This window comes from Coturnix japonica, chromosome 10, assembly GCF_054131305.1.
Source record: "Coturnix japonica strain WE chromosome 10, WE-NBRP24, whole genome shotgun sequence".
NCBI classification, from domain to species: domain Eukaryota; kingdom Metazoa; phylum Chordata; class Aves; order Galliformes; family Phasianidae; genus Coturnix; species Coturnix japonica.
In genome coordinates, this window is record NC_140672.1 from 6,798,079 (window position 1) to 6,824,504 (window position 26,426).

The 26,426-nt window shown below is 43.3% G+C and overlaps 2 protein-coding genes across 4 annotated transcripts; both read right to left on the bottom strand.

The window, feature by feature from the left end:
• Positions 1-809: 809 nt before the first annotated feature.
• On the bottom strand, positions 810-18,372 carry LOC146759192 (uncharacterized). Of its 3 annotated transcripts, XM_085510624.1 has the most exons (6): positions 17,525-18,372; positions 15,211-15,294; positions 13,687-13,833; positions 12,835-12,944; positions 9,706-9,817; positions 810-2,678 (listed from the first exon to the last, which is right to left on the bottom strand). In XM_085510624.1, the coding sequence occupies exons 1-3, from the start codon at positions 17,748-17,750 to the stop codon at positions 13,775-13,777; spliced, it is 369 nt and encodes a 122-aa protein (XP_085366750.1). In that variant the 5' UTR covers positions 17,751-18,372; the 3' UTR covers positions 810-2,678; positions 9,706-9,817; positions 12,835-12,944; positions 13,687-13,774. The 3 variants fall into 3 exon arrangements, 2 of the variants coding, with proteins under 2 accessions (XP_085366750.1, XP_085366749.1); XR_014932409.1 differs by lacking the exons at positions 810-2,678; positions 17,525-18,372 and adding an exon at positions 15,817-15,951 and having other exon boundaries at positions 3,753-9,817; XM_085510623.1 differs by lacking the exon at positions 810-2,678 and having other exon boundaries at positions 3,753-9,817.
• On the bottom strand, positions 17,808-25,339 carry LOC146759193 (kinesin-like protein KIF20B). Its single transcript, XM_085509916.1, has 7 exons — positions 25,328-25,339; positions 25,021-25,197; positions 23,906-24,070; positions 23,152-23,271; positions 21,443-21,643; positions 20,028-20,195; positions 17,808-17,831 (listed from the first exon to the last, which is right to left on the bottom strand). The coding sequence occupies exons 1-7, from the start codon at positions 25,337-25,339 to the stop codon at positions 17,808-17,810; spliced, it is 867 nt and encodes a 288-aa protein (XP_085366042.1).
• Positions 25,340-26,426: the final 1,087 nt, after the last annotated feature.

Below are 26,426 nucleotides of genomic sequence, written 5' to 3' on the forward strand. Positions count from 1 at the left end.
GTTCTGCTTCTGCCTTTGTAGCTCTACGGACAGACAGACCGTACAAATGTGTGGTGCTCACGGGTACGTCTCAGAAAACCAGTGGTGGAGGAGCACATTTGGCTGCAACATCCATCCTGCTTCCCTCGAGATGTCGGTCTCCAGCAGGCGGCGCTGTGATTCAACTTTTGCCACCTTTTTCCTGGGTGCTTTACTTTAATGTGCTCCAAGTGATCAGTGCTATTCCAAGAGACTGAGAGAGATTTCTCATCAGGAAATTAAGGACTGGTTAGATTGGTTCCCTTGATCCACAGTCTTTGCACCATTCAGTGCACTGCAGAACTAATGAATGGCTGCATGAAGTAGATGCAGTGAAAGCTAAATTACAGCTTTAGATGGAAAAGAATGGGAGTAGCTGCTGTCCCCAAAGTTGTGGCCCTTATTCAAGTGCATGAGCCCTTTTCTCCTTTAATAACAGAGGCTTCCCAGATGTTGAAGCCTATGTGATCTGAAACGACCTGGTAGTCGAGCAGTAGTCATTTTGAGATGCTAGATGCCTTGGTTTGAAAGGATTGATACATTGTGAAAGGTTCACATTTTGTCCTGTTGCATTTCATAGAGGATCCTCCTTGGGGAAGGAGCAGTGATGCTTAACTGAACTGACATAGGGCTGGGAACTGATTTCTCTGCAGGTGGAGGTAAGGCTTCCTGCAGTGCTTTTCTCTTTGTTAGAATCAATTGCCCATACAGAAGTCACTGTCTGCTTCTGTTCTGTAGCACTAACTGACCAAAGTATCAGACAGTTCAGACAAAATATACCTCTAAGTGCTAGACATAAAGTGGACTGCAAACCTACAGCATGCTTTCTGTCACTCTGTCTCCTTAGTTGCAGACTGTGGTCTCTGGGGAATTATTGATGGGCAGGCAGGTGTTCATTCTCTGTGCATCCCACCACTGATGTATGGCCATCTGCCTCCTGCTGTGGTGCTGGCAGCAATGTGCAGCAACAGGGCAAAATCTCCAGAGAGCCCTCTCCATCCTACTTGCCAGTCCCTGTGACCAAGTCACAAGCCTGGAAATCAAAATACATACTGTCTGCCACTCAACTTCAAATGTGTTGGGCTTGAATCGCCCAGCAGAGACCTCACCTCACAAAATCCCCCCTGAGTGCCACCAGCCAAGCAGGACAGTGAAGAGGCACATGCACAGAGCTCTGAGTCCATCTACTGCTGACTTTGGCCAAAAATGAGGCAGGCACTCTGGACACTGGCAAGGTAGGCCTGCTGGTTCCTCCCAGCAAATGAAATGACAGATCCCTCCTGGCTGAGTCCCACAGCTTCTTTTCAGCATCCAGGTCACGGGGACAGGAGCCCAAGTGGCTCTCTGCTCGAGTGAGGATGCCAGTCAGGAAGTCAGCCATTCCATCTGAAGCAAGATGAAACAAACAGTCGGGTTGTGTGGCACAAAACTCTCTAAAATAATTGCAGATGGACCTCAGTGTTCACATTAAGCTGATACTGCACCGAGTTCTGTCAAATGAAAGAGAAATGTGATGGTTTCTCCCAAAGAATTGCTTGCTTCCCCAGGCAGGCGCACTGGAAGACCCAGAACACTGAACTTTATTTTAAGTACCCAAGCACGAAGCTTACTTCTCTCCTCTGCCAAGGGAACAACCACTTCAAAGCACCTCTGGAGAGATCACTCAGGTCAACCAGTACTGGCAGCAAGGTTATCACTTGTGATTTCAGCACGTGTTTGTTTCTTTGTTTAATAGGTACAAAGTGTAAAAGGAAGATTTCTGCCTTTACCTGGAAATGGTTGGGAATATTGTCATTTCTTTACTGTTTAGACTGTTAATGTGTTAAATGTTTGGTGCTCACTTGGGTACATCTCTGCCTGCAGTCATTCCTGCAGCACCAAAGGCCACCCAGACCTCCATGCCCACCTCTGGGGATGCTGGAGTGGTTGCAGTGAACCAAGAGCTGCAGCTCCTCCAGACTGAATGTCTCCAGCACCATCGTTGCTGTCAACGTCTCTGTGGCCTTGTGTTGTTCTCGTGGAAGGAGATGGTCATGTACTGTACAATGGCTGTGTTAACTGGGGGCACTGGGCAGTACTGGTGCCACTGGGAGGCTACTGAAGGACGCAGACAGCACTGTGGTGGCTCCAGGCAGTACTGGGGGATACAGAGTTTGCACAAAGAGAGTCTAGACAATACTGGGAAGCAATGGGAGCTTACTGGGGAACTGCAAGGAGCACGAGCGGACACTGGAGAGCTCTGGACAGCACTTGTGGTGTTGGAGGACGTTCAGGAAGTACCCAGGTGGCACATATTAAGCTCATTCATTTCCTGTTCTCCAGCATCTCACGCAAGGTATTAAATGACCCACTTTTTTCACGGGGGAGACTTTCCCCTTGGGGCTGACTTCCCCCCACCCCAGCGCTGCTCTGCTCTCCCCTGGCTCTATGTTGATGCATTCCCACCTGATGCTGTCACTCAGTGACACACTGGCCACCAACAGACTCACTGTGGGTCCTGAGGATGGCTGGGGGTGGCACCACTGCACGTCGCACGAGGGGAAACAGAGGCAACAAGGTGAGCCAAGCGCTGCAGGGCAGAAGTTTGGCAGGATGTCACAGCGGGCACGGGGATGGCTTTTGCTCTGAGTGCTGCTGAGTCAAAGCCAAGCGTTTCTTTCCTGGAATGAAAGGCTTTTTGTCAAACTCAAAGTGTCCTCATTTCCCCCCTCATCTTCCACTTCTCCCTCTCCTTTCCTCCCCCTCCAGCTTCTGGGGGCAGACAGCTGAGGGGGTCCCACTCTGCAACCCTTTAGCCCCTTTTCTTACCCCAAATGGGGACAGGAGCAAAGGCCTCCCATGCCCCTCCCACACTTCCCAAGCTTCTGCTTTTTGCTGCCTTTTTAGCCCCAAATGAGTCACTCAGGGATTTTTTTTTTGGGGGGGAGGGGGGCTATTTCTTCACTGAGCAAGTAGAGGGGGTCTCCTATGTGATGCTGAGGGGTTGGATGCACATGGGTGCTGCAGCAGCCCCCAGTCCTGCTGCTGTCCCTATTATCCCTTATTTACAGGTGATTCCATACGGGTGGACCCCAGCCAAGCTGAGGACAGGGGACAGACCCTAGAAACTGGTTCTCATCAGCAGAGTGATGCTGGGTACTCAGGACAATCCCCAGGCCTACAAGGCGGGGAGACACCAGTGGCTCTGTCCCTATTTGTCCTAAAGAGTCACCAGGAAGAGGATGGAACAAGGCATCAAGCTAGGGATCAATTCTAGGGATGGCAGCGGTGGGGGGTAAAGGGACAGCAATGAACTGAGACCCACCAGCAGCCAGGGCACAGCAACATGGTGGCAGTAATGTCCCCAAAGCCCTGGGGGCTCTGGAAAACCCAGCACAGTCATTCAGTGCTGTGCCTCAAAACTCCTGTGTGTTCCGGTAAGGAAAGAGTCCATGGCACACGCATGAGACCAGCCACACACAGCACTTCCCTTGAGTGGGGATGAGTCATCCTCAGCCTTCATCCCCAGCCCAGTAACACTGCACAGCACTGCACTCTTCCTTCCGGGGCCTCCACAAGACCTGAGTTTGGGTTGCGGAAAAGCAGGAATTGTCCCTGCATCCCAGTGGCATCCCGCTGCATCATGTCAGTGCTCCCACAGCCCAGGGCTACTGAGCAGTGCTGCATCCAAAAAGCCATAGCCAAATGAATGCATTTCATCCTGACTTGCGGAATAAAACTCTATAATCCAGAGATGGGTTATAAAGCAGGTATGTTTATTCCAGTGCCGGGTGCAAGGGGGATAGCTCCACCAAACTTGCACACCAACTTGTAAAATCGTGACACAGATATAGGTACATCTAATACATAGTCAATGATTTCTCAGAATTCTAATACATAGTCAGTAGTTCTCGGAATTCTGATACATATTCAGTAGGTCTTTAGCATGAAGACCCCCTCTTGTTCTTATCAGGGGGATGAAACTCCTCTTCTGGTAGTTTACAAGTAGTTATTCTCCTCCTTGCCTGATGTCGTCCGTGAGGTCTCACTCCTTAGCTGCATCCTCTTTGCTCTCCTATGCCCCTTGTTTCTTTTACTTGTAAAATTTAACTATCCTTTACTTGTTTCTATAAACTAGCTTTAAGTTTCCCTCTTTTAGTCCCCCTTTATTCCATATTCCAACAGAGCATCAGTTTCCTGCTTCACTGTACAATCCCCACTTGGTATGTTATTCCTTATTTTGCATGGCAGAGTTCCTTCTTATTTCCCCTGATGGAGGTGGGACCTTCCTCCGTCAGCTCCACCAAAGAGCTCCCTGGCTCCAAGGAGCTTTGAAACCTCCCCAGCCACTGCATTGACAAGGAGGGAAGGTTTGGACCTGGCTGCTCCTCACGCAACCTGTGAAACCCCACTTATTGTATGCCATAGAGAGGCTATGTGAAAGCAGGGGGAAGGCAGCCTTGTTCCCAATTCAGTCAATAGCCATTTCAGCACAGACCACAGTGGGATAAGGACATGGGTCACTGCAGTTAAATTCTTCTTTCCTTTTTGAAGGTTGGGCTGCAATTTATTTAACAAGGAGAACCAGAGAAAGAAGCAGAAGAGGCAGGACAGCAGCAGAAGAATCAGGGCAAGCTGGAAAGGGACGAGGAAAGCAGAGATGCTCTTATCTAACTACATGTCTACAAGACGAACTGCAAATGCAAGCAGTAGGAAAGGCTCCAAGGAAGTGACGGGGGAGTAAGACGGGAAGCAGTTTGTTTTCCCCAACCAAAATCAAACCCCGTGCATTTAGTACAGATGTTTTCAGAGTATCTTGTAGAAAAGGAACCACTCCTTTTCCCTAGCAACAACAAAGATGCAACATGGGGAGGTGTAACCCCAGGCTGACTGGTTCCAAACCTGAACGTGACACGGGGAAAAGAACTGCAGGCTATAAATTAGGCTAAGTGATAACGAGATGAAATTCAGAGATTAAGAGAAATGAAAAAAACAGCATAAGTAAAAAACAACAACAACAAAATAACAATTCAACAACAACTGAAACAAACAAAGGAATACAGATCAAACAAAGGATAAGGAAAAGAATGCACTCCCATGGTGATGCAGAGATGACAACAGAGCCAGAAAAAGGCTAAGATATCACCAACAATACAAGGGAAGAGGAATAGGTAGCTACAGGGCATGCTGCTACCTCCACCAGAGAAGGTAAGGCTAGATACTGGGAAATGAATCTCAGAAGTGACAAGAGGAAAAGAAAAAGAAAAGAGAGAAAGAAAGAAAGAAAAAAAAAAAACAGACTGGAAGGAGAGGAACACAGGCAGGAAACATAAAGTAGCAGGACACAAGCACTGGCAGGAGACACGAACTGACCGGAGGCATACACTGGCAGGTAACAAACACAAACAAAAAAAAAAAGAAAAAATAAAATAAAAAAAACACAACAGTACGGAAAAACAATAAGCAACAACACTAAGAAAAATCAATGAGGAAAAACTCTGAGGAAATGTACGAAGGGAAAGCACTAGGGAAAAGTAGTATCAAAGACAGAATGCAGACATGCAAACAGAGTCTCGAGGACACAAAAAGTAATACATCCATGCCAGGGAGGAGGAATGGGTAGCTACAGGGCATGCTGCTGCCTCAACCAGAGATGCTACATCAGGGTGACAAGCCCAGATTGGGTCTCCGGATGACATTTAGAACAAAACATATCTTTGTAGGAATGCAAAGCATCTGCAGTCATGCCAAGAAGGAGGTAAGGGATGGATTTAAGCAGCCATGAGAGTAAACAGAGAAGTATTATAAGACAGAAAGAAAAAACACACTGGCAGGAGACAAACACGCAATAGCAGGAAACACATACTGGCAGGAGACAGAATGGCAGGACACACAAAGAGGAAACGAAAGAAAAACAATATCAAAAATCACTAAGGAAAATAAAGGAACAGGAAAGACAAAGAGGCAACAATAATGAAACAAGGACCATGGAAAGTAAAGTAAAAGGAGCACTATAAAAAATCAAACAGGGGAAAACGAAACATGGAAGGAAAACAGAGCAAAGCAAAAAAAGGTCTAGAAATGCAAGAGTAAAGCAAATCACCTGAACACAAGATCATGTCAAAGCAAAGAGTCCATATCAAAGAAACAATAAAAAAGCTCACCAGTGCTGAGCACTGGAAAGAAACAAAGAACACTCAAAAACAAGGGCAGGTAAAGATTCAAAAGAAAAACTAAAGAGCAAAGATAAAACAAAAAAGAGAAATGAAAGCTGAAGAACTAAGAAGCCAAGGTAAAGAAAGCAAAATGGCTTGAAATACTGAGTAACAAAAAGGAATACCGCATAGTGAAGGATAAAAGAATGCCAAGACTGGAAAAGGAAAAAAAAATAAAGGAATCCACAGATATGAAAAAAAAAAACCAAAACTCAAAAGCAATCCATGGCAACATAGACGGAGCAGCAAAGCAAGACATGAAAAATAAAAAGGGCAAAAGGCAACGGTAAAGGCAATGGCAAAACAAAATGGCATAGGACACAAGGCAAAGGCAAAGGCAAAAGCAAAAGCAAACTGCCAAAGGCAAAGGCAACAGGCAAATGCAACAGGCCAAAGCAAATGGCAGAGGGAAAAGACAAAATGCAACGGCAAAGCTATAAGGCAAGGGCAAAAGAAAAAGGCAACGGGCAAACGGAAGGTCAAAAGCCAAGGGCTGAGGCAAAAGGCAAAGGGAAAATACAAAACACAAGGGCAGATGCACCCACCAAGGCCAACGGGAAAATGTAATATGTATGCAAAAGGCAAAGACAAATGTAAAATGCAATAGGTAAAAGGCAATAAACAAAAGGAAAATGGTACGTGGCATAGATCAAAAGGCCAAGGCAATAGGGAAATGAAAAAGGAAAATTGAAAGAGTAAAGGAAAAGGCAAATTGCATACGACAGAAGGCAACGGGAAATGACAAAATAAAAACTGAAAATGCAAAGACAACGGGTAAAAGCTAATGGAAAGAGCAAAAGACAAAGCATAAAGGAAAAGGTGAAAGGCAAAAGAAAAATGCACAGACAAAAGGTAAGTGGCAGATTCCAAAAGGCAAAGGCAAAAGCTAAGTGGGACAGTTAGTACAAAAGGCAAAGGCAAAAGGGAACTGAAAATGGCAAAATGACAAAGCAAAGGAAAAAGGCAAATGGCACAGGAGAGAAGGCAAAGGCAAAAGCCAAAAGGAAAACTGAAAATGCAAAGGCAACTTGTCAATGCAAATGGCTATGGCTAAAGACAGTGCATAACAACAAAGGCAAAAGAAAAAGCAAAAGGCAAAGGCAAAAGGAAAATTGCAGAGGACAAAAGACAAAGGCAAAAGGGAAATGCAAAAGGTAAAGTGAAAAAGCTAATGCCAAAGGTAAAGGAAAACGGCAAATGACATAGGACAAAAGGAAAACACCAAAAGCAAAATGCAAAATTCAAAGGCAAAGGGCAAAAGTAAATGGCAGTGCGAAAAGCAAAAACCTGAGGGCAAATTCAACAGAGGAAAGGCAAAAGGTAAGTGACATAGAAGAAAAGGCAAAGGTAAAAGGGGTATGCAAAAGGTATCATCAAAATCATTTTGATGGGGTGCTCAGAGACAAAGTGTAGTGGAGGGCTGTTAGAGTTAGGCTAGTACGGTTAGGTTGTGGGTGGACTTGATGATCCTTAATGCCTTTTCCAACCTGAGCAATTCTATGATTCTATGAGATTTAACACCACAGTCCTTGTGGCAGCTGTGATGGAACTTGCAGTGTCTCTGGCTTCCCCACAATCACTTTCTCCAGGCAGATTCTTAGGCCCTGCAACTTCTTGAAAACCAAGTACACACCTCTGTCCAGCTTCCGCACCAGCTCCTGCAGTGACATCTCTGACAGCTTGCTCCTCAAAGGAAAAACCAAGCAGGTGGTTGAGTCACCACCCCTGCATGTGTTTAAGAACCATTTGGATGTGGTGCTCAGGGACATGATTTGGCAGCAGGTTGTCAGGTTTAGGGTACGTTTGGTCAGGTTATGGTTGGACTTGACCATCTTTAAGGTCTTTTCCAACCTGAGCAATTCTATGACTCTATGATCCCTATCAAAGCTGACCTTCTGCAGTTTCTATAATCACTCTGCACTCTGCAAAATGTTACTCTCTGCATCCTTCTGCCTTCCAAGGCTAAGTACAGAAGCTTATCTGCCAACCAGTAGTCTTTGCTGGGCTGGTTGCTGAAATTACCCACCAACAATGAAGAGCCAAAAATACAAAGAGAAGTACATCAGCTGAATTAGTCACACTTTAGACTACCAGATGCTACTAAGATCTAAACTACCTGAGCCGCCACGGGAACACTTCTTCAAGCTACACTATCATCTACTGCAGCTAGGAATTATGCTCTGTGTTCCTAAGCCTATTTCTTTAGCTGATTGGAAAGAATGCTTTAATCACCAGCACAATATCAAGAGCTTGGTGTTCCAGTTACGTGTAGTAAAACTCGCTCTTAACAGAGACATCTTGAACTATTCTGGAAGCCACCCATTGGTTCCTGTCGTCAGGAAAGATCAAATGAAATCCAATAAGCCTGCACTCTCAGCCTGTGCTTTCAAGTCACATGACAGGATCCACTAAAGTGGGATGCGAGAATGACACGAGTCCTCCGGCAGTCAGAAGCTTCATTTTAAAAATAACCACATTTCTCTGAGGCTGTAACAGCAAGTGAAATGGGCTCCCCCCCACGCCCCTGCTCACACAAGTAACCTGCTGCTGGTCGGGGTCCTGATTGGCAGGGAGCTGCAAAAAGTGCTGCCCCACACCACTCCGAGGCTGCCTTCATCAGCACAGGGCAGCACTAAGCCCAGCACCAGGCAGGGCAACTTGCACAGCACGCACCAGGCTGTGGCTGGCTCAGCTTCCATGCCGCTGTGCCTGCAGTCCCACTGACCCCAGGCTGCAGCGGGCGCTGTGTCATCACAAGACTGAGTGACACAGAGGCATATTCCCTGTGGGCTCTGCCCCATAAATGCCATCACACAACCTGGTACTCTGAAGTTTACATGGGTTAATACCTTGGGAGCCCTCTCTTCAAAGAGCTAGTTCTACAAGTCTGAGTCCCACAATGGGTGGGCGACGATGACAATCAGCAGTGTGGAAGATACCCTATCCTAAGCACGATCATTCCCCTAAGACGTTCAAATTAGTGCTGCACAACCCTACTTAATTTTCTGTATTCATCTCTGTATTGATCTCACGTGGGTCAAGATAACACAGTGAGCACCTGCAACGAGTCTAGACCGAGCAAAACTTTTGATGGAGGGAGCAAAGAGGTCAAGACAAGATGATGTAGTGCGATGCATTCAAAGCAGCTGGCCAAGCAAAAGCTATGTGCATGCATTTCCAAGCTGAGCACGCACCTGGAGTTGGGACACTATCACTCATTGTCAGAAAAGAATTCCTGAGTACCCTCCTAAAGAAAGCTATACACCGACATGACTGGAGTCTGTTTACATTAATTAGCCCTCTTTACATTTTGATATGCACCATTTACTACTCCAAAGTTGCACATCCCTTTGCCTTTCCATCTGAAGGGCTTTGAAAAAGTCTCTGAAATAGAAATTCCATGACTGCTGTAATACACTTGGGCAGGTACCTGGACTTCCATCCTGAGACATCCAGTGCCTTTTACGGAAATAACGATTACTCAAGGACTTACCCCACTAAATTCACACTCAGTTTTACACCACTGGTTTTTAGTCTGATAGGTAGGAGGCAGCAAAAGGCAGCGAGAGGCAGCTATTCAGCAATCCCAGGAAGTCAGCTGGGCTCTAGGGAGACAAGAAGGGCAGTAAGGTGACAAACAACCATTGCCATTCATCCTTCTTCACAGATCTTAACATCTTTATTTCCTCCTCTCCTTCACACTCTCCCTTTGTCCAGAGGCCAGCAAGTCCTCTCTGATGGCCTGAACTGCTCAGCAAAATGGAAATCAGACAAACTGTTCTCTACTCTGGGAGAGTTCCAAATCTTTTAATCTGGGGCGAAACACGGGTGCTTCACAATATTTTTCCAACCCTTAAAACCACTATCATTCTTTATGTGTGTATTACCCATCTTTACGTTTATCAACAGTTCCTGAAGATCCTAGAGAAAAGAACCAAGAGACATTCCTCCTTATTTCTCCTATCTCCTGGCCACTACTTTGTGCTCCTCCATAACAATCAAACACTACTGGCATATTCATTATCCTTTCTATTCTTAAAATAACAAGTACTTCTACTTGAGGGTTTTGGTTTTTATCTTCATTTCCCCATGCAATTCATTTGAAAATTAGCGATGGACAATCCTCAAGCTTTTGAGAGGTTTGAGCTGGTTATGAGAAGCATCCAGAAGCTCAGAGGCTTAGCCAAAGCTAATCTGGGCATTTCCAAAGCACAAAGCTCCACACAGAGGCACAGAAACTAGGTGGCTCAGGACTCCTACCACCACTTGGCTCGCCCCTCTCAACACTGCTCCCTCACCAAACATCCAGGACTGGTTTTTATTACGTCCTTGCCAAAGAGAACACAAGATACTCAAGCACACCTTGTGCCATATATACTCCGCAAAGCTATAAACATGTTTTTAAGTCCAACAGGAAACAGAGAAACTTAAAACATATGCCTGAGGCCCCTGTTAAGCAGTAACTGTTTGCTGAATTTGGGCTCACAATAGGATTCCAACTTATCACATCCAAAGCCTTAACGTCCCTACCAAAAAGCATCTACTTCATCAAACACAGAAGGAGGAAGGTCGCAGCAACATACCACACACCAGCCATGCTCATAAGGACAGGTAACTCTTCTGTGACAGATTCATCAAAACCTTACTGGATTAGCCTTGCTATCACCTGCAACTAGTTCTAAACACTGTTTTGAGGGGTCAGTTCCCAAACTCTGCCAAAAGGCCACATACCATCATGAGATCAGGTACACCTGAGGCAACCACGCCACTAAGGCTCCTCTGCTAAACTGAAGCAGTCCCCAGTGATGGTTAAGAAAAAAATAAAAATAAAAAAATGCAGAGTTCCAAACACAAACACTTCTCTCAGTATCCCAACACCTCTGCCTTGTCCATCACTGGCCTGCAGGACTAAAGTCAAAGCAGTGCAAACCACAATCCCAGTGAAGTAGCTGGATGCTCTGTTTCATCTTCTCACAAGGTTAGCAGATCAGAGATCAACGAATGCAGGCTAAGCACAAGTTGCTCACAGAGAACAGGGGCTCTGCTATCACCAGCACCCGCTATACATCAAGAAGGAATGTGTGCTGTGGCATTCATTTTCCTTGACACAACTAGGAGTTCCCCATGACTGTCAGCACTGGAAGGAAAGCAGGCTGAAGAGAAAAACAAATAAATACAGACAGGACAGAAAAGCAGGGAGAACAAAGGACGGGGACTGATCTTGAACTAAATAAATTAGAGAACAGCCTCAAAAGGAATAATGGACAAGTCTGAAATGGTGATTGCTATAGAAAATTCCAGAGTATTCCTCTTGGTTTTTGTTGTTGTTGTTGCTGATTTTTTGTTTGTTTGTTTGTTTTTAAAAAGGACAACACGTAAAGAAATCAGGATGGATATGATTTGAAAACTCTTTTCAAGTGGCCTGGCATCTAAGGGCAAACTGAAGACTACACAGAACACCAATAGAAAAAGAGAGAACTAACAGCCTAGGGGGGTGCCACAGAGAAACTGGGAAGCGACCAAGTCTCTGCTCAGAGAACAACTGCTGGGTGAGGTAGAAAGCTGATGGTGATACCTTCTGCCAAGGAGGAGGAGAAGGATGAGGAAGGATGGCATCTGCAGCACAGGCACACACACCAGCGGTATAGCCTAGCTCAGAGCTACAATGCCAAAGTAATTAGAAGGTTTTATTTAACAGCTCTGTAAGGGACGATTCAACTACTTCAAGCTCCAGCAAGCTGCTAGTGACTGATAAACCAAGACTTCTCAGCGACCTCAAAAGCTGACAGCCTTTCAAAAAATAAACTGATTGTATGCTTTTTGAGATGGTTTGTTCAATCTACAGAAATTAATCCAGCAGGCAGCCCAATGGTCAAATTCTGTGCTGCCAGTAGAGCCTTTTCATGAGCATTAGGACCATCCCCGGTTACAGAGCTAGCACAGCACTGGCAGAAAATACAGTCACCTAGGAGAATAGAAAAAAAAAGAAGCAGCTTACCCTAACCTTATCTAACTCCTCTCCCAAATTTAGTAGCTATGAGTGCCATTAAAAATGCCATTAAAAAATTGGGGGAAAATTCATCAGGTAATTCCACGAAGGGCCACCCAAAAGCAAACAGCCTTTAAGCTGCAGCAGCTCAGGGCCAGGCCAGAAGTAAGAATTTTGTTTATATTGTTCATGACATAAGAAACTTTTGCCTGGTGGTAACAACAGTCCATTCCCATTGTGTCCCTCTGTGTTATGAATACTGCAATTGGCCTTCTGAAAGCCTCCTGGATGAATCCACCAAAAGCAAGGAAGCACCCTGCACTTACTCTGAAGACAGAAAGAAAGCAAGGTTCATGGAAACAGGCACACAAGGCTCGCAACCAGACACTGTGCTCCAAATCATGACAGAGATAGGACTACCACAGTGCCAGAACATGATTTACCACTAAAGGAAACATCCGGGAGCACATTCACAACTTCAGCTCAAGCTGTAACGGCTCAGCATGTTTAGCTTTCTTATCTTTCAGGTGGAAAACAAGATACTCCCAAACATCAGCCAGCAAGAACTTGGATGAGCCTGCCCTCTGGTTTTTACGATGACAGACATCATTACTGCCGCCTCTGACACCTTACCAGGAGATGCTTCCATTTATTAGCCTGGACTTGATTCCTTCCACCAGCAGCTGCTCCTAAACTGACCTCGATTCATACAGTGATGCCATCAACTTCTAGCATGAGCTGACCTGCCAGAGAGAAGAGAAAGCAGGATAGAAACAAACACTGACATAGTATGTTCTAAAATTCTTGAACAAGCACAAGAGACAAAACAGGAGATAAACGCATCCGCAGCAACACCCCAGTTCATAAAGAAATGGAAATCTAGCCTGGCCTCAGCAGCCCTTATATATTTCTTACACATTTGATGAAGCCGACTGCAGTTTGAACCAGGAGAATTCACAGTCTCTTGCAAATGTCACCATAAAGGAGAACATGACACAGCAAATTAAGGAAAAAAAAAAAAAAAAAAAAAAGCAATACAAAGAAAAATAAAGAAAAAAGCAAGCCAAAGACCAGGGAATCTAAGTATAAAAAGACCCAGAAAAAAAAAAAAAAACCCAGAAAAAACAACCACATACTATCTGTAGCAGCAGAAAGACTAGCACAATATTACAAAGGCAAGGAAAGAATGGCTCACCCACCTCTGAGGATGGAAGTGCACAGAACAAACTCCACAGAGGAGAAATCAACAGAAAAAAATCCCACCCAAGGGCAGTCAGCCCCCTGAAATGAGCTGTAAGAGAGGTGCAGCCAGGCTCCACCCCTTCAAGTCAAAAGAAGGAAAGACAAGAAAAAAATTATAAAAATAAATAAATGAATAAGACATAGAAAACACCAAATAGGAAAGAAAACCATAGCACTGCAACGCAAAAAAATATCACAGCACAGCAAAGCACAGATGACAAAAAAAAACCAAGGAAAACGCACCTCCCTGACATGACATCTTGCCTCCTAAGCAGGTCACGGTGTCCCTCACTCAGGTGCAGAGCAGGAAGGAAGCTGAGACCCTGTTGGATCATTGCTGTGCACTCCCATCTAAAAGGTCCATATGCTCCTTGGGAAGCACAATGCCACCTGTGGAAAAGAGAAAGCAGGAACATGACATGCAGGTGGCTATCATCCAGCAGAAGGCCAGATCCTTCCATCTGTTATCCACTCCTCTTTTAGTCCTAACAAAGCTTTGAGAAAACAGAAACAGTAGAGCTTAGCAGAAGGTCTCAGGGAAACATCAGTAGAAACTGTCAGGAGGACAACTGGCATCGCGTGGACACAAACAGGCTGTTGGTGCAAGGAAGGAAATGGCACCTGAGCATTTCACCAGACAGGTTCCCTCCTCTCTGTCTTCCTGCAAAGATACAAGGATAAAAGCCTCATTTCCCCTGAGCAACAATTGGGAACAAATCAGAAAATTATTCATTCAAAGGCACTTCCAGGAGATATACAACAGAATCCTTCCCAGTTACACGAGCTTACGCTGTGGCCTTTGGGAAAAAAAGCTGCCTTTGTGGTCCTGGGTCCTGAGGGCTCCTTTTCATCACCTGTTGGGCACAGCACGAGAGCTCTTCTTGTACAAATCTATGCCCTGTGAACCTTTCTCCATCCCAACACAAAGTCCAACCTAGAGCTGTGGTGCAGACACCGGATGCAGACCAGAGCAGTAAAACAACAGAAGAGGGGAAAAGCAGATACAGGTAAAACAACTTAAGAAGAGGAAAAGAGCAGAAAAGAAGAAAGGATAAAGGTAAGAAAGAAGGACAGAAGATCGAAAGTGCAATAGATGAAAGGACTGGACATGAGCAGGAAAGGAGCAGATGCAGAGCTACATCAAGGTGTGGCTTCACTCTGTCCCTGTCCACCACTGGCGACATCCCCCACTGACAAGGATGCTGCTGCCCCAGCAGCTGATGGGTTGTGTCCTGGGGCTGTGTTCCATGCAGAGCCTCTAAAGCCTGCTACAGAACCCCAGTTCCCTGCCACTTCTTTGGAAATACTGTCATTTCTATTACTCATTGCTTTGTTTGATAAGCTATTAAATGCTTTGTGTTCCCTCTGCTACATCTCTGCTTGCAGTCATTTGCACAGTGTCAAAGGTAGGATGGGGCACCACAGATGGCAGTGTTCCACAGCTGCCACCAGCAGCCCCAGCTAGCTCCTCCACACCTGAGGTGTGAGTGGCTGTGAGGGGAATGTCTCTGTGGAAGTGCAGCTCATTCCTCCCCTCTGATGGGGGCAGAAGGCATGAGACAAAAGAGGAAGGCAGAAAGCATCTGCATTTCCCTCATGGCTCTTTTTTTCTGTGTTACTGCAGGAAATTAACTGAGCCACTGTGCCTCTCTGTTATGGCTAGCTCTACAGCTCTGCCACTGTCTTTATACTCAGGTGTTCCTGTGTGTAATGCTCCACACTTGGACCCTGCAGAGCCCAAAGGCCTCCTTGGCTGCTGTTACTCACCTGGAGATTGAGGGTGCTGGGTCTCCACTCTGTACCTGCTTCCAGGTGTCACTTGCAAGACACTGCGAGTCCACCTGGTTGGAACTGAAGTCAATGAACACAAATGTGAAAGAAATAGGAATGGATTCTTTCATTTCACAGGCTTTAATCTTCATTGAAAGATGTTCTGCTGTGGAGCACAGCTGGAAGCACTTCATATGTGCAAAAAAGGGGGAGAGCCTGGTTGCTGCCCTCCCTAATCTCATGTTAGAGCTGGCTGTCTAAGAGAAAGAGTCTCTATTTGGAGATCTGCTCCATAGCAACATTTTGTGAATCCTGTTCTTCAGAAAAGTGTATTTGGGATTTTTTGTTTAGATTTGTGTTGGGTTTTTTTTTCAGAAATTCCTTTTTTTGGATACTAGCTCGAGTCCTTCACCATTCTTTGGAAAATTAAAACAGAGTAAAGCAGCTGTATCAGCTCCTGCCTTCCACTACAGTTACCATTTGAGGTTATGGTTAACGGTTGAACTGGAGAGTCTGAGTGCTGCCACAAGGCCCTGGCTGTGCCAGGCCCCTTTCCAGCCTGGGCCCCAAAGCAGCCCCGACTGTGCTGGGTTCCCCTCTCACCTGGGCCCTGCAGTGGCCTCAACTGTGCTGGGTCCCTCTCCAGTCTGGGCCCTGAGCTGGCCCCAGCTGTGCCTGGTCCTCCTCCATCCTGGGCCCCAAGGCCCTGCCTCTGCCTGCTCCCCCTCTGCTCTGGGCCCTGAGCTGGCCCTAACTGTGCCAGGCCCCCCTCTGGCACAGGCCCTGCCTCAAGCCCCGCCCCCTGTGGGCAGCACTGCTAGTGCCTGGTTTTTTGCTCTCTTAGCTCTACTTTCCCTGTTCTCTTCACAAATGCATTCAGGTCCCCCAGGATGACGGGCACTGATACTGCTGCATTCTTCCTGAACAAACTTTCTGGACAGCTCAGCTTTTTCTACAGAGCAGCGTGCCTTTGGAAGTGCTTGGAGGATGTAAACTAACAGCAAGAGAACACTGAGCTCTTTTGGGTCTTTCTAGGAATGGCAAAGAGACAGGAGAGTGTGCCCAGCCTCGTGTGGTTGCTTGTATGCAGAAATCCCTGTCATGGTTGTCAACATCTGTGGTGTTCTGCTTTAAGGCACGAGTGTGTGACAAGAAGCCTACAGTTACCAATTTAGAGGAGGTAATTAATTGTAACAGTTCCCCTTTCTTCTTCCCTCTACACTTGGGTTATGGAGTTCTCCTTTGCGATGTGCCAGTGTAATACCTCTGAGCCACAGCACTGCTGCGTTTAGCAAAGCTCATGGCAACAGGCTTTGGACAACCTCAGAGCTTTGTAGATGAGGATAAGATATCCGATGATAAGAGAGAGAAAATGAATAAGATACAAGGTAAGTGTTGTTTATTCCTTCTAGTCAGCACGCCATCCCTAAATCTTCCATGCTATGACTTTTATCTTGAGAGTGATGATCCCTTAACCTCACACCTTCAGCACAACACATTCTGTGGAGATTCCCACCAGTGACAAAGTATTAATGCCGCTTTTCTGCCTATTTCTTATTTGTCTTTATTTTCTGGAATATGGGGATTTCTTTCATTGCCCACAAACACTGCCCAGTTCAGGAGGAAACAGGGACGAGAGTCATGAGCAAGGGCAGAATGGTTTCTCTGTTACTGAATGGAATGACAGTGTTTTCTGCATGTGGACTTGCCATAGTGCTTCTTACAAGGCCTAACAGTGGGATGAAATGTGCCCGGAAGCAGGTGTGTTTTTTAGGAAGGCAAAAGAGAAATGCAAATAATGCTAAGGGCGGCAACGAAGATGATCAGAGGGCTGGAGCACCTTTCCTACGAGGACAGGTTGAGGGAACTGGGCTTGTTTTGCTTGGAGAAAAGAAGGCTTCAGGGAGACCTCACTGCGGCCTTGTAGTATTTGAAGGGAGCATATGAACAGGAGGGCCTCCTTTCTGCAGCTCAGCTCTGTTTTGGGGCTGCAGGAGGGACGTTGGCTATGGGAAAGAGGACCTGGCTGGTGACAAGAAGGCAGCAGAATGACTTTTGGGGTCCCTGCCCTTCCACTGGGGGAGGGCAGGGCCTGAGATCCCCACATCCTCCTGCCATAGCCAGGGATGGGGGTACGTCACACCCAGCACTTCCCTTTTGGACAGGCCAACCATTATCTAAGGGGAAGAAGCCATGCTGAGCCGGCAGGAAGGTTTGAAACAAGTGAGAGCCCTGGGATGATGGTCAGCAAGAGACTGCCCACCTCCAGTTGGTTGCCTGTGCCGTGGAAAGGAGCTGGAAGCCACTTTACCTTTCCTGCCCTTGGAAAGAGGTGGCAAAGTCTCATCTTTTTTTGGCTTCCGTGCCCCAGAGAAGCTCCCGGAGGACTTGCGGTGTATCAGGGGCGGCAGTTTGGGGACCAATTCCATTTGAAACCTGTAAGGGAGGAGAGGGCAGTGAGCGGCGTGACGCAGTGCAACAGCAATCCTTGCTGCTCTCTCTGCTTGTTTGCTCACAGGCACGTTTTCATGCTGCATGAAGGCTTTCTAAAGCTGTTAGCAGGGTCACTTGGGATAGGAGGAGGGGAAACAGTTTCAGGCAGAAAGAGGGAAGATTGGCTTTGGATGGTGTCACGGGTTACTTAGATTTACCTATGCCTGTGACAGGGGAAGCCACCCCGTGGGCCCCCCCCCCCGGGGCCCGGAAAGGAGGGGGAAAAGGGGAATGGGATAAAACAGCGGCAATCTAAGGAGGAAAAACTTACTTTACTAAATATGATATCGAAATACAAGATAACACAATATAATATAATTGAGGCCAACAAATCGAACGAAACAGAGATATGTTGCAATATGTATGAGCTAATTATCCGTATTATAAAGGTACACGCAGCCAAGGAATAAATGAGATTCGCTGATCATATGTCAATGACAGGTGTGGTTGTCTGCTTTTCTCCCGCCGTTCTGCAACAAACACCTATATACAAATTTAAGAACACAACGGAGTAACTGTTACTGTTTATTAACAACCAGTTTTAATACTACGATAAAAGTATGTCCTGAGAAAGGGGAACAAACACGCTTCTTCAAGGTTTTTTAGCTGTTCTGGATCTCAGCCGTCGCTTGATGATCAGATGATCACTTTCCTTCTTTTGTTCCTCAGATTCCTGAAGAAAACATTTCAAAAGTTACTCATCTTTTCACACAAGACTGACAAGCTCTTCTTGACCCACGCAAACATATTTCTTCCCCTAAATGGATTTCAGAATGGCATTTGCTTATTATATTTTATTCAGAAAACTATGGGATACCGAGATCATTTTAATGCAGCTTAATCACAAGGAACAAATATGGAGAATGTACAAAATCCTGTTTATCTTAAAAAAGCACACACATCTGAGGAAAGCCTGAAGGCAGCTTTCATTTTGAAATACTTGTTTTCAAAAGAGTATTATAATACTTGTTTTGTGAAACATGAAGCGTTCAGAAAACATTTTTAGCCTCAATCCCTGTAGCTATGACTTGCCCAGAATTTCAGTTCTCGGTTCAGTTCCATGTTCTCAGAACTACAGTGAGAGAAGAAATTGTCTCATCTTCTTCATCCTCTAACAAAAAAAAATAACATTTTTTCTGCCCCTATCATTCGTCAAATCATCAAAAAATTCAGAGGGATATTACAGTATGGGCAAATGATCACTATGCTGAACAGAAAAAGGACTCTAATATAATTAAAAGATGCAGTTCCAACAGAGCAAGAATGTTCTTAGCACAATAGCTGCTGACAGAGTCATGAAACTGGCACATCAGATCCTTGCAAGTTGGCTTAGACAGGAGATCATAGTTTAAGCATACCTAAAAAGCTGTCTAAGTTGTGCTCTAGAAAAGCGTGTAGTAGAATAATCCCACTCCGACACACTGAAATTATCTATGATTCCAAATTAGAAGACATCTCCGTGATTGCTACATCACCTACTTAGTAAACTGTAAGCCAGCCAAACACAGAGATCTTTGAGGACAAAATAAAACAGAACAGCAGGAAGACAAACAAGAATGACTTGGTAGAATAAAGAAATACCTCAGTACTTTCAACCTCCTCCTGCAAATAGATGAAACCTCCAGTCTGTTTGGACTCCTTAGTAGTTTATTTTAAGCCAAGACTACAGTATAATCGCTTACCGAAGAAGCAGGTATATCTAGAGGGCCAGAAACGACAGTGGAATACAGCTTCCTTTTGGATCGTTTTGGCTTGGTCTCTCCTTCTTCGAGACTTTCAGGTTCGTTTGATTTAGGAGAACTTACTGCTGACATCAGCTTCTTGGCTAGAATAAATTTGTTTTGATACATAAACCAATCAACTTACTGGTTTTGTGAGTCTTTAAATCACTGAATGCAAAAAATGCTTCGTAACAAACTTGGTTTATAAATGACACATAAAATTTAAGTGAAAATACTCAGAAATTGTATTTGTTCATCGAGGTTCTTTATTGCTTCTATAGCTGAAACTGTTTATAGCTTCAGGTATGGCAGCTTAAAGCACGCATTAAAATGGAGTATGAAAGACAATCATGGCTCAGAAGTCGTTGGAAGTCAGAAACTTCAGCAGGAGTTAAACAACAGGCCTAACTTTCGTGCTGACAGAAGCACAAGACAGAACCAACTTTCTCTGTATACTTGTAGGTTTTCACAAATGTAATAATGAATCTCTGAAGAGACGAATGAATGCATTTACTTCATAAATCAAAGGACAACTTAACATGGCAGACAAGTCTAAGAACACATACATTAATAGCCTACAGCAGAAACAAGCCATTCTACAATGTCTAGAAAACATGGAATAAAACTTATTCTACACCAACCTTTAGAGTGTATAATAGAAGGAGAGCTTTGAATAAAATCTCCAACTTTTTGCAGTGTTTCATCCTTCTTTTTAGTCAGTCTTGAAGCACGTACTCGCTTTCTCAGGAAGTAGTCTTTTCCAGATTTCTGTTCAACAGAGATGTGAACATGTGAAACAAGAGCATTGTTTAAACTTCATTTTAGTTCAACGTTATTTTAAGTTGACATTTTGAGCTTTACTACTGACACCTCTGTTCATTATGCTGATGATACCACAACGGCAAGTAATGTAGACAATTTTATACCCTTTAGGGAGTTGTCAAAATCTCAGCTATTTCAAGGCATACGTTTCTTAAAGTTTCTTAATAAGGCAGTAGTTTCTTTAAAAGTAGCTCCCAAGCGGTGGAGTTGTTTCTTACATAAGCTGTTCTAATTACATAAAACAAACAAACATACAAAACAGAAGACAACAGATGGGAAAAATCTACTACTCATACTCTGACCATGCCAAGGATACTGCTATCACATGTGAACATCTGTTTTTAATAACTGCCATGCATATTAATGATATGAACCTTAGTTTAATACAAGGGCTTCACTTACAAAAGCACACGATAATACACTAAAGCTTCTCTTCTCAACTATTCAATGTGCAATATCCTTCCCTCCAAATCATTACACAGTACAGCCATGACACGCTCTGGGGACAGACTGACTTGCCCTTTGGTTAGCTTACGGAATTTAATAGGAAGAGCTCATAAGCATGTAAGATTCCCATTCAGGTATACACATAAGGATAAGACACTGCTTCTTTCGTGTGACCACACAATTACAGGAAGTCCCAAGCTAGCTTCAAAACTAGAACAAAAACCAACCAATTTCTCGTCACTTGCAGAGGGTGAATTAAAAGCCATGACAGATTTTGTATTTTTCGTGTTCTCACTTTTCACAAAATCCTGGGAAAATAAGACAAGTTTCAGCCATGATTCTTTTGGAAAGAACAATTGATGTCACAAAAGTGAACACTTTAAACACTTTTGCTAATAGTAGGGAAGTATCTGCTAGTGGTAACTATTCCACTGTAAATCAAATAATAAATAAGCATTCAATTATAAAAACAGGACATTAAGATATCAGTATTAGACATCTCATGATGTCTAAAAAGCTGATTTATGTCTACAGGTTTCAAAGAAAATACACAATGGAGTTAAGAGAAATTCCCTTCTCTTAAACCATTATCACTGAGCTTGGCTATTAGTTTTGTTCATTAAAGCAGTTCATTGATTAAATTCTTCAACTACTTTACTGAGGTAGAAATAGCATTTTTTTAATGCTTAAATGAGAATGGTAAAAAGGCATCAGATATTTTGTTTTCTGTTGGGTCTAGGTCATACCTCATCCATGTCATCACTTCTTTTCTTTTTTGCCTTAGGCATTTTCACTCCTAAAGGTATCATGCTGCCGTGCTGCTTTATCTCCATCTTATCAGGTTGCAGAGGTGTCAGTGGGATTTCCAGCTCCGGTTTTGGGAACCGACTAGTTTTGCCATTTTCTGCGGACACTCCAGAAGAGTCGAGGACAGTTTCCAAATGCTCCTGATAGCACAGAAGAATTTTAAGTGCAAGTGTTAAGGTAGCCATGAGATTAAAAAGTTATAAAGCATCTGGAAAAGGATATGTAAGCATTCGATTTTCCTGCTGTAAGAACACTTGTAACAGAAGGAGTCTATTTCAGTTACAGCAGAGTTTTACCCTTCTTTCCTAGAACTTGTTACATTTAAAATTATTTCCAATCTATGATCCCAAAAAAAGTTCTCCATGTTAAACTGAGCCTGATACTTTACAAGTCATTTTTTCTCAAGGGCACAGACAACTACACTTTTTTTAAATAGAGAATGGTGGTAGAACTGACACGATTTTCTTCATCTCAACTCTGCTGTGTCAGAACTGGGCAGGAACAGGAGCATTTGATTCAAGTGTTCGATTAACTTCCAGCTTAATCTTAGGGAATTTGCCCTTCCTCTTCTACACTAGAGATGTTATTTACATAAGTAAGGTCCAGCTGGCAAGGTGCAAGCCCAGTACAAGTCATTAAAGAACTCCATTGCTATCTTTTCCCTGGAGAGAATACAGACATTCAAGCAATGACACCGTACTTAAGCTGAAGGCTATCATGTACCTGCTCATGGTCAAATGGCAGCAAATGCACAGCTAAGTGACAGGGAAATGTCAGTATGCATTTCCCCAGCAGCACTTACTGTCCACAATCCACCCAATCCTGTTTTTTTCAACAGGAACAACAAAGTCAGAACTGAGATCACCTGGACTCCTCCTTCTCTATGGCAGGAATTCAGCTAGCATATCAAAAATGAGTTCAGATGCTGGTTGAACACATGGAAGACAGGCTGCTGGGGACATCAGAAAATGGTAGATGGCTGCTTCTACTGCTGCTAGTAACTAGCAAACTCCAGTGTCCCAAACACAGACTAGCAGCTTTTACTACTTACACTGTTCCAACCCCCTGAGGGGAGTCTTCTTCCTCTCAAAAAGTTACCAAAGATTGTAGAAAGACAAAAAGTAGTCAGAGCCACTTTATCAGGCTCTGCTAAGAATCTGAATGGAGTATCACCACCCAGTGTATTTCCAAGAATTAAGTTGGTTAATAAATACTTTGTTTTTAAAATATATGTAACTGCTATTTTATGAAAGTTAGCAATTAAAAACTTATATAGGAATGATTAACATCAACTGCTAACAAAACAATATCCAGAAATCCTGCAGAGGAAGAAAATAAGTTCAATTTGCTGTGCCCGTTTCAGTGGCTCCATGAATTTTTTCCAAGTAACTTATCTAATCATGAGCCACTTCATAAGCATTAACATGAGGAGAGTTTTCAACAGCACCTGACAAAAATTCATCACACAATTGTTTCAACAGCTTTTATTCCTATCAAAGGCTATAAAAACAGGTGATCTGATCACCTTGAAAGGGATAAATAAATTAAAACTTGGGAATTGTTTAGAGAACATGAGATCTTTTCCTACTCATTCCTTATCAAAAGCAATACAATCACAACATTTTCAGATCTGAAGTTTCATACTAACCTCAGATTCATTTAATGAAGTGAGGCTCCTAGTACATCGACGTGACAAATAATTGTCTTCAGCTTTGCATCTTAATGGAATACTTTCTCCAGTTTTAGTTTTGCTTTGTTGTTTCCTAGGCTGTAAATATTTAAAAGGAGTAAAGATTAGGCTATGCATTAGACCTCCAAAATATCTCGAGTTTTCTAAAGTTACAGTGTAAAACCTCAAGCTCAGACGCCACATGAACACGTAAGCTGAAACACAGCACAAGTGTGGGAAGGTAGTAACATCTATTCATTGTGTGATCTTCAGATACACCCTACTGGGTCTCACTAACAGTCTCAGGCAGTATTCTGCCTCCAAAAGAGAGAAAGCGAGACATTATTTAGGGACAAAATCTGTAACGCTGGTCGTTTTGTCATCCATTCCCCCCATACTCTGCACGCTCACAGCTGCTATGTTAGAACACCAAAGGCTAAACCTCTGCCTAATCTTCAGCATCCACATACGAATACATGGAAAACTGCATGGAAAAGTTCCATAATGTACACAGAGAGATGGTGTTCTAGTAAATAAAATATTTTTGAGAAGATGAGAGCTCATGTTTGAGTGGAAGACAAAAAGAACCAACAAGTACTCATCACTGAATATGTAGTTAAAGGACTATATGCTAAGAAAAATGATTCCAGCTCCAGTATCTCCTAGGAAAACAGAAGAACAAAAAGGGGTTAACAAGATGTTAAGTACTGACTTTCTCTAAATATAATCATACCTTTTCATTTACAGAGTCATTCCTTCTACTTTGTCTTTCTTCAAGTAAAGTTATTTCTGGCAAACACTGAGGGCTACTGTGGTTAATGCGTTGTTTTAATTCCTTTATAAACTCATCTTTGTCAGCCAGTTCTTTTCTTAACACTTCTATCACAGTTGCATTATCCTAATAAACAGTAAAAACTGCTGAGTTGTGGGATTGGCAAAAGGAATTAACACACACAAGCAGTATTGCAATTACTTAGTAGCATCAGTTTTAGAATTGCAGGCTAGAACACTTAACTATTCAAGAACAGTAACATTTCACGGATTTGTACGGTCACTGTTACAAGTGCAGTAGTCACAGAATTGCCTGGGAAGTTGTAATACAATATATTTTGATTCTTCTATTTTACTTATGTGCTTCAGCCTTCATCTCCCTTAAGATATAATAACCCGAGCATTTATTTGTTCCCAAATCTTCGGTACTGTGAGAAAGTCGGCAGTTGTAGGGGAAGTTTTGCTATGAGAACATCTTTCTTCTCAGAGAAAGTGAATCCAAACATTCTCAAAAGAGCACAACTCATTTAGTCTTCTGTTTAGCTTCTGAAATTCTATGCTACGGCTTAGATTGGCTATCCTGATTAAAAGCTGGATGTTGAAATAAGAAATGCAACTTCCAGAGATCATCCCCCCTCTGCTTTTTGATGCTTCCCTTAATCTCTCTCCACGTCCCCTTCTGTCTTTTCATGCCATTGTAGATACTACCTCAGAGAAAGCAAAGAAAGTAAGAAACCTGAGACAGAACTACTGTCTGAGTATTGAGCCTAGCTTGGGATCCGGAAATGCTGTGAATTATCAGAAAAAGCTACAGATGTCCAGTATGATTGTAGGATCATAAGCATCAAACTGACATCTGCTTATCTGAACTACTGAAAAAATTGAAATTTTAGTAATTAACAGAAATTCTGTTTCTGAAGAACAAAAATAAAAGCTGGTGCTTTTTTTGGTTAGTTGCACATGATGTCAATACGACAGTGTTCAAGAACAGAAGCACACCCAGAATACAAAGAGCAGGTACAGGAGTCTTACAGAATTTATGGGTAGCTAATCAGGTAGGAGGAAAGGAGAGCTGACCTTGCTTGAATCCTTTAAGGCAGATTGTCTCAGTTCTGCTATTTCTGTCTCTTTTTGTATGACATTAGAAGCCAAAGTTTTGAGCTGTTTTTCCAAAGCTTCTACTAACAGATCTCTCTCCTCACGCCACTTTTGAAGATTACGGTCCTTTTCCTCCAGCTGGGCAACAAGTCTTTCCTAAAAGAAGAACAGATGAACAGTGAACATCACCTACTACACACTGAACTGTTCTAACACTTCGGTAGTTAGCACCGTTTTACAGTCTTAGTAAATGTATGATCTATGATATATGTTGTCGGTCCTCAGCAAATTGTTTCATTTCTTTGTTGCGAAGATTCTCAGCTTCTTTTATCTGATTTAGGAGCTCTTTCTCCTCCAGCCACTTTTTTCTATCAGTTTGATACTTAGTCTCACTTTCCTGTTTCAAAGAAACCAAAAATGAAATAGTGAGTCATTAAGGAATAAAAGTCAGGTCATCATTAAATAGACTTGTTTCTGCAAGATAACAGAAACATTAGCAGTTTTTACTACAGAATATTCCCAAAGGCAGGTATTGGATAATCATTAGTTCTTTTCCATTAAAAAATAATCATTTCCAGTATTTCTTATTCAGACTGCAGAGCCTCCATAAAACATCTCTTTTTCTTTATAAATGTTCACACAAGCTTTACAGAACTTACACCAAAAGTCAGTATAAGAAAAACTCTTTTAACTTAAAAACTTCTAACACTTTACGCTGCCTTGCAGCAGTTGCAGAAAAACTTGCAGCTCCTTTAGGGTTGAAAGACAAAGAAAAGCAACATAGTTTACACTGTAGGAGTAGTCTCCTTTCCTATCAAACCTACTGGCAGACATTCTCATATATAGGACAGAGCACCTGAGAAACTGCTTGGAAAAAATAAAAGTCTTTTAACCAAGGAAAATTAGTAGACCCGCAGCCCAACAAAAAAGGCTTCCTGGTGATAAAGATAGATGATGATTTCGATAGCTTATATTAGTTGCCCAAGCAACTAACAGAAAACAGTTTTGAAGATTATGGTCCTTTTCCTCCAGCTCCTATATTTCATGTTGAAAGAAAAGCATACACAGTAGAAACAAGCAGAATCTTTAAGACAGACTAGAATTAATAAGTTTTTCATATAGCGTAAATAAGGATTCAAGCTGATAAAAAGAGTTTATGGTAAGACATTTCAATTAACATATCGTGATGTCACTCAACAAGATCAGGTTATATGCATGTATTATATATGTATTTACTATGCAGATTATTGTATTTAAAGCAATCTGCCAGTGCTCTGTAGTGACTAATTATTTGAATATCTTTCATGGTCTACCGCTAATTTCAGTTGGCCACTTTCATTTTGCTCCAATTTTTTTTTTTTTTGACCTTTTTCCTGTTGCTTGGA

Bases quoted from the DNA above. Each gene is read 5' to 3' on its own strand.
- LOC146759192 (XM_085510624.1), bottom strand. From the start codon at position 17,750: ATGCAGCATGAAAACGTGCCTGTGAGCAAACAAGCAGAGAGAGCAGCA. The intron at 15,295-17,524 runs GTAAAGTGGCTT...CATTGACTTCAG, and splicing joins TCTTTCCAAGGGCAGGAAAG to TTCCAACCAGGTGGACTCGC. The intron at 13,834-15,210 runs GTGAGTAACAGC...TCTTTTCCACAG, and splicing joins CCAGCACCCTCAATCTCCAG to GTGGCATTGTGCTTCCCAAG.
- LOC146759193 (XM_085509916.1), bottom strand. The intron at 21,644-23,151 runs GTTAGTATGAAA...CTGTGCTATCAG, and splicing joins CTTCATTAAATGAATCTGAG to GAGCATTTGGAAACTGTCCT. The intron at 17,832-20,027 runs GTAGAATGGCTT...CACCATCCAAAG, and splicing joins TTCCATGTTTTCTAGACATT to CCAATCTTCCCTCTTTCTGC.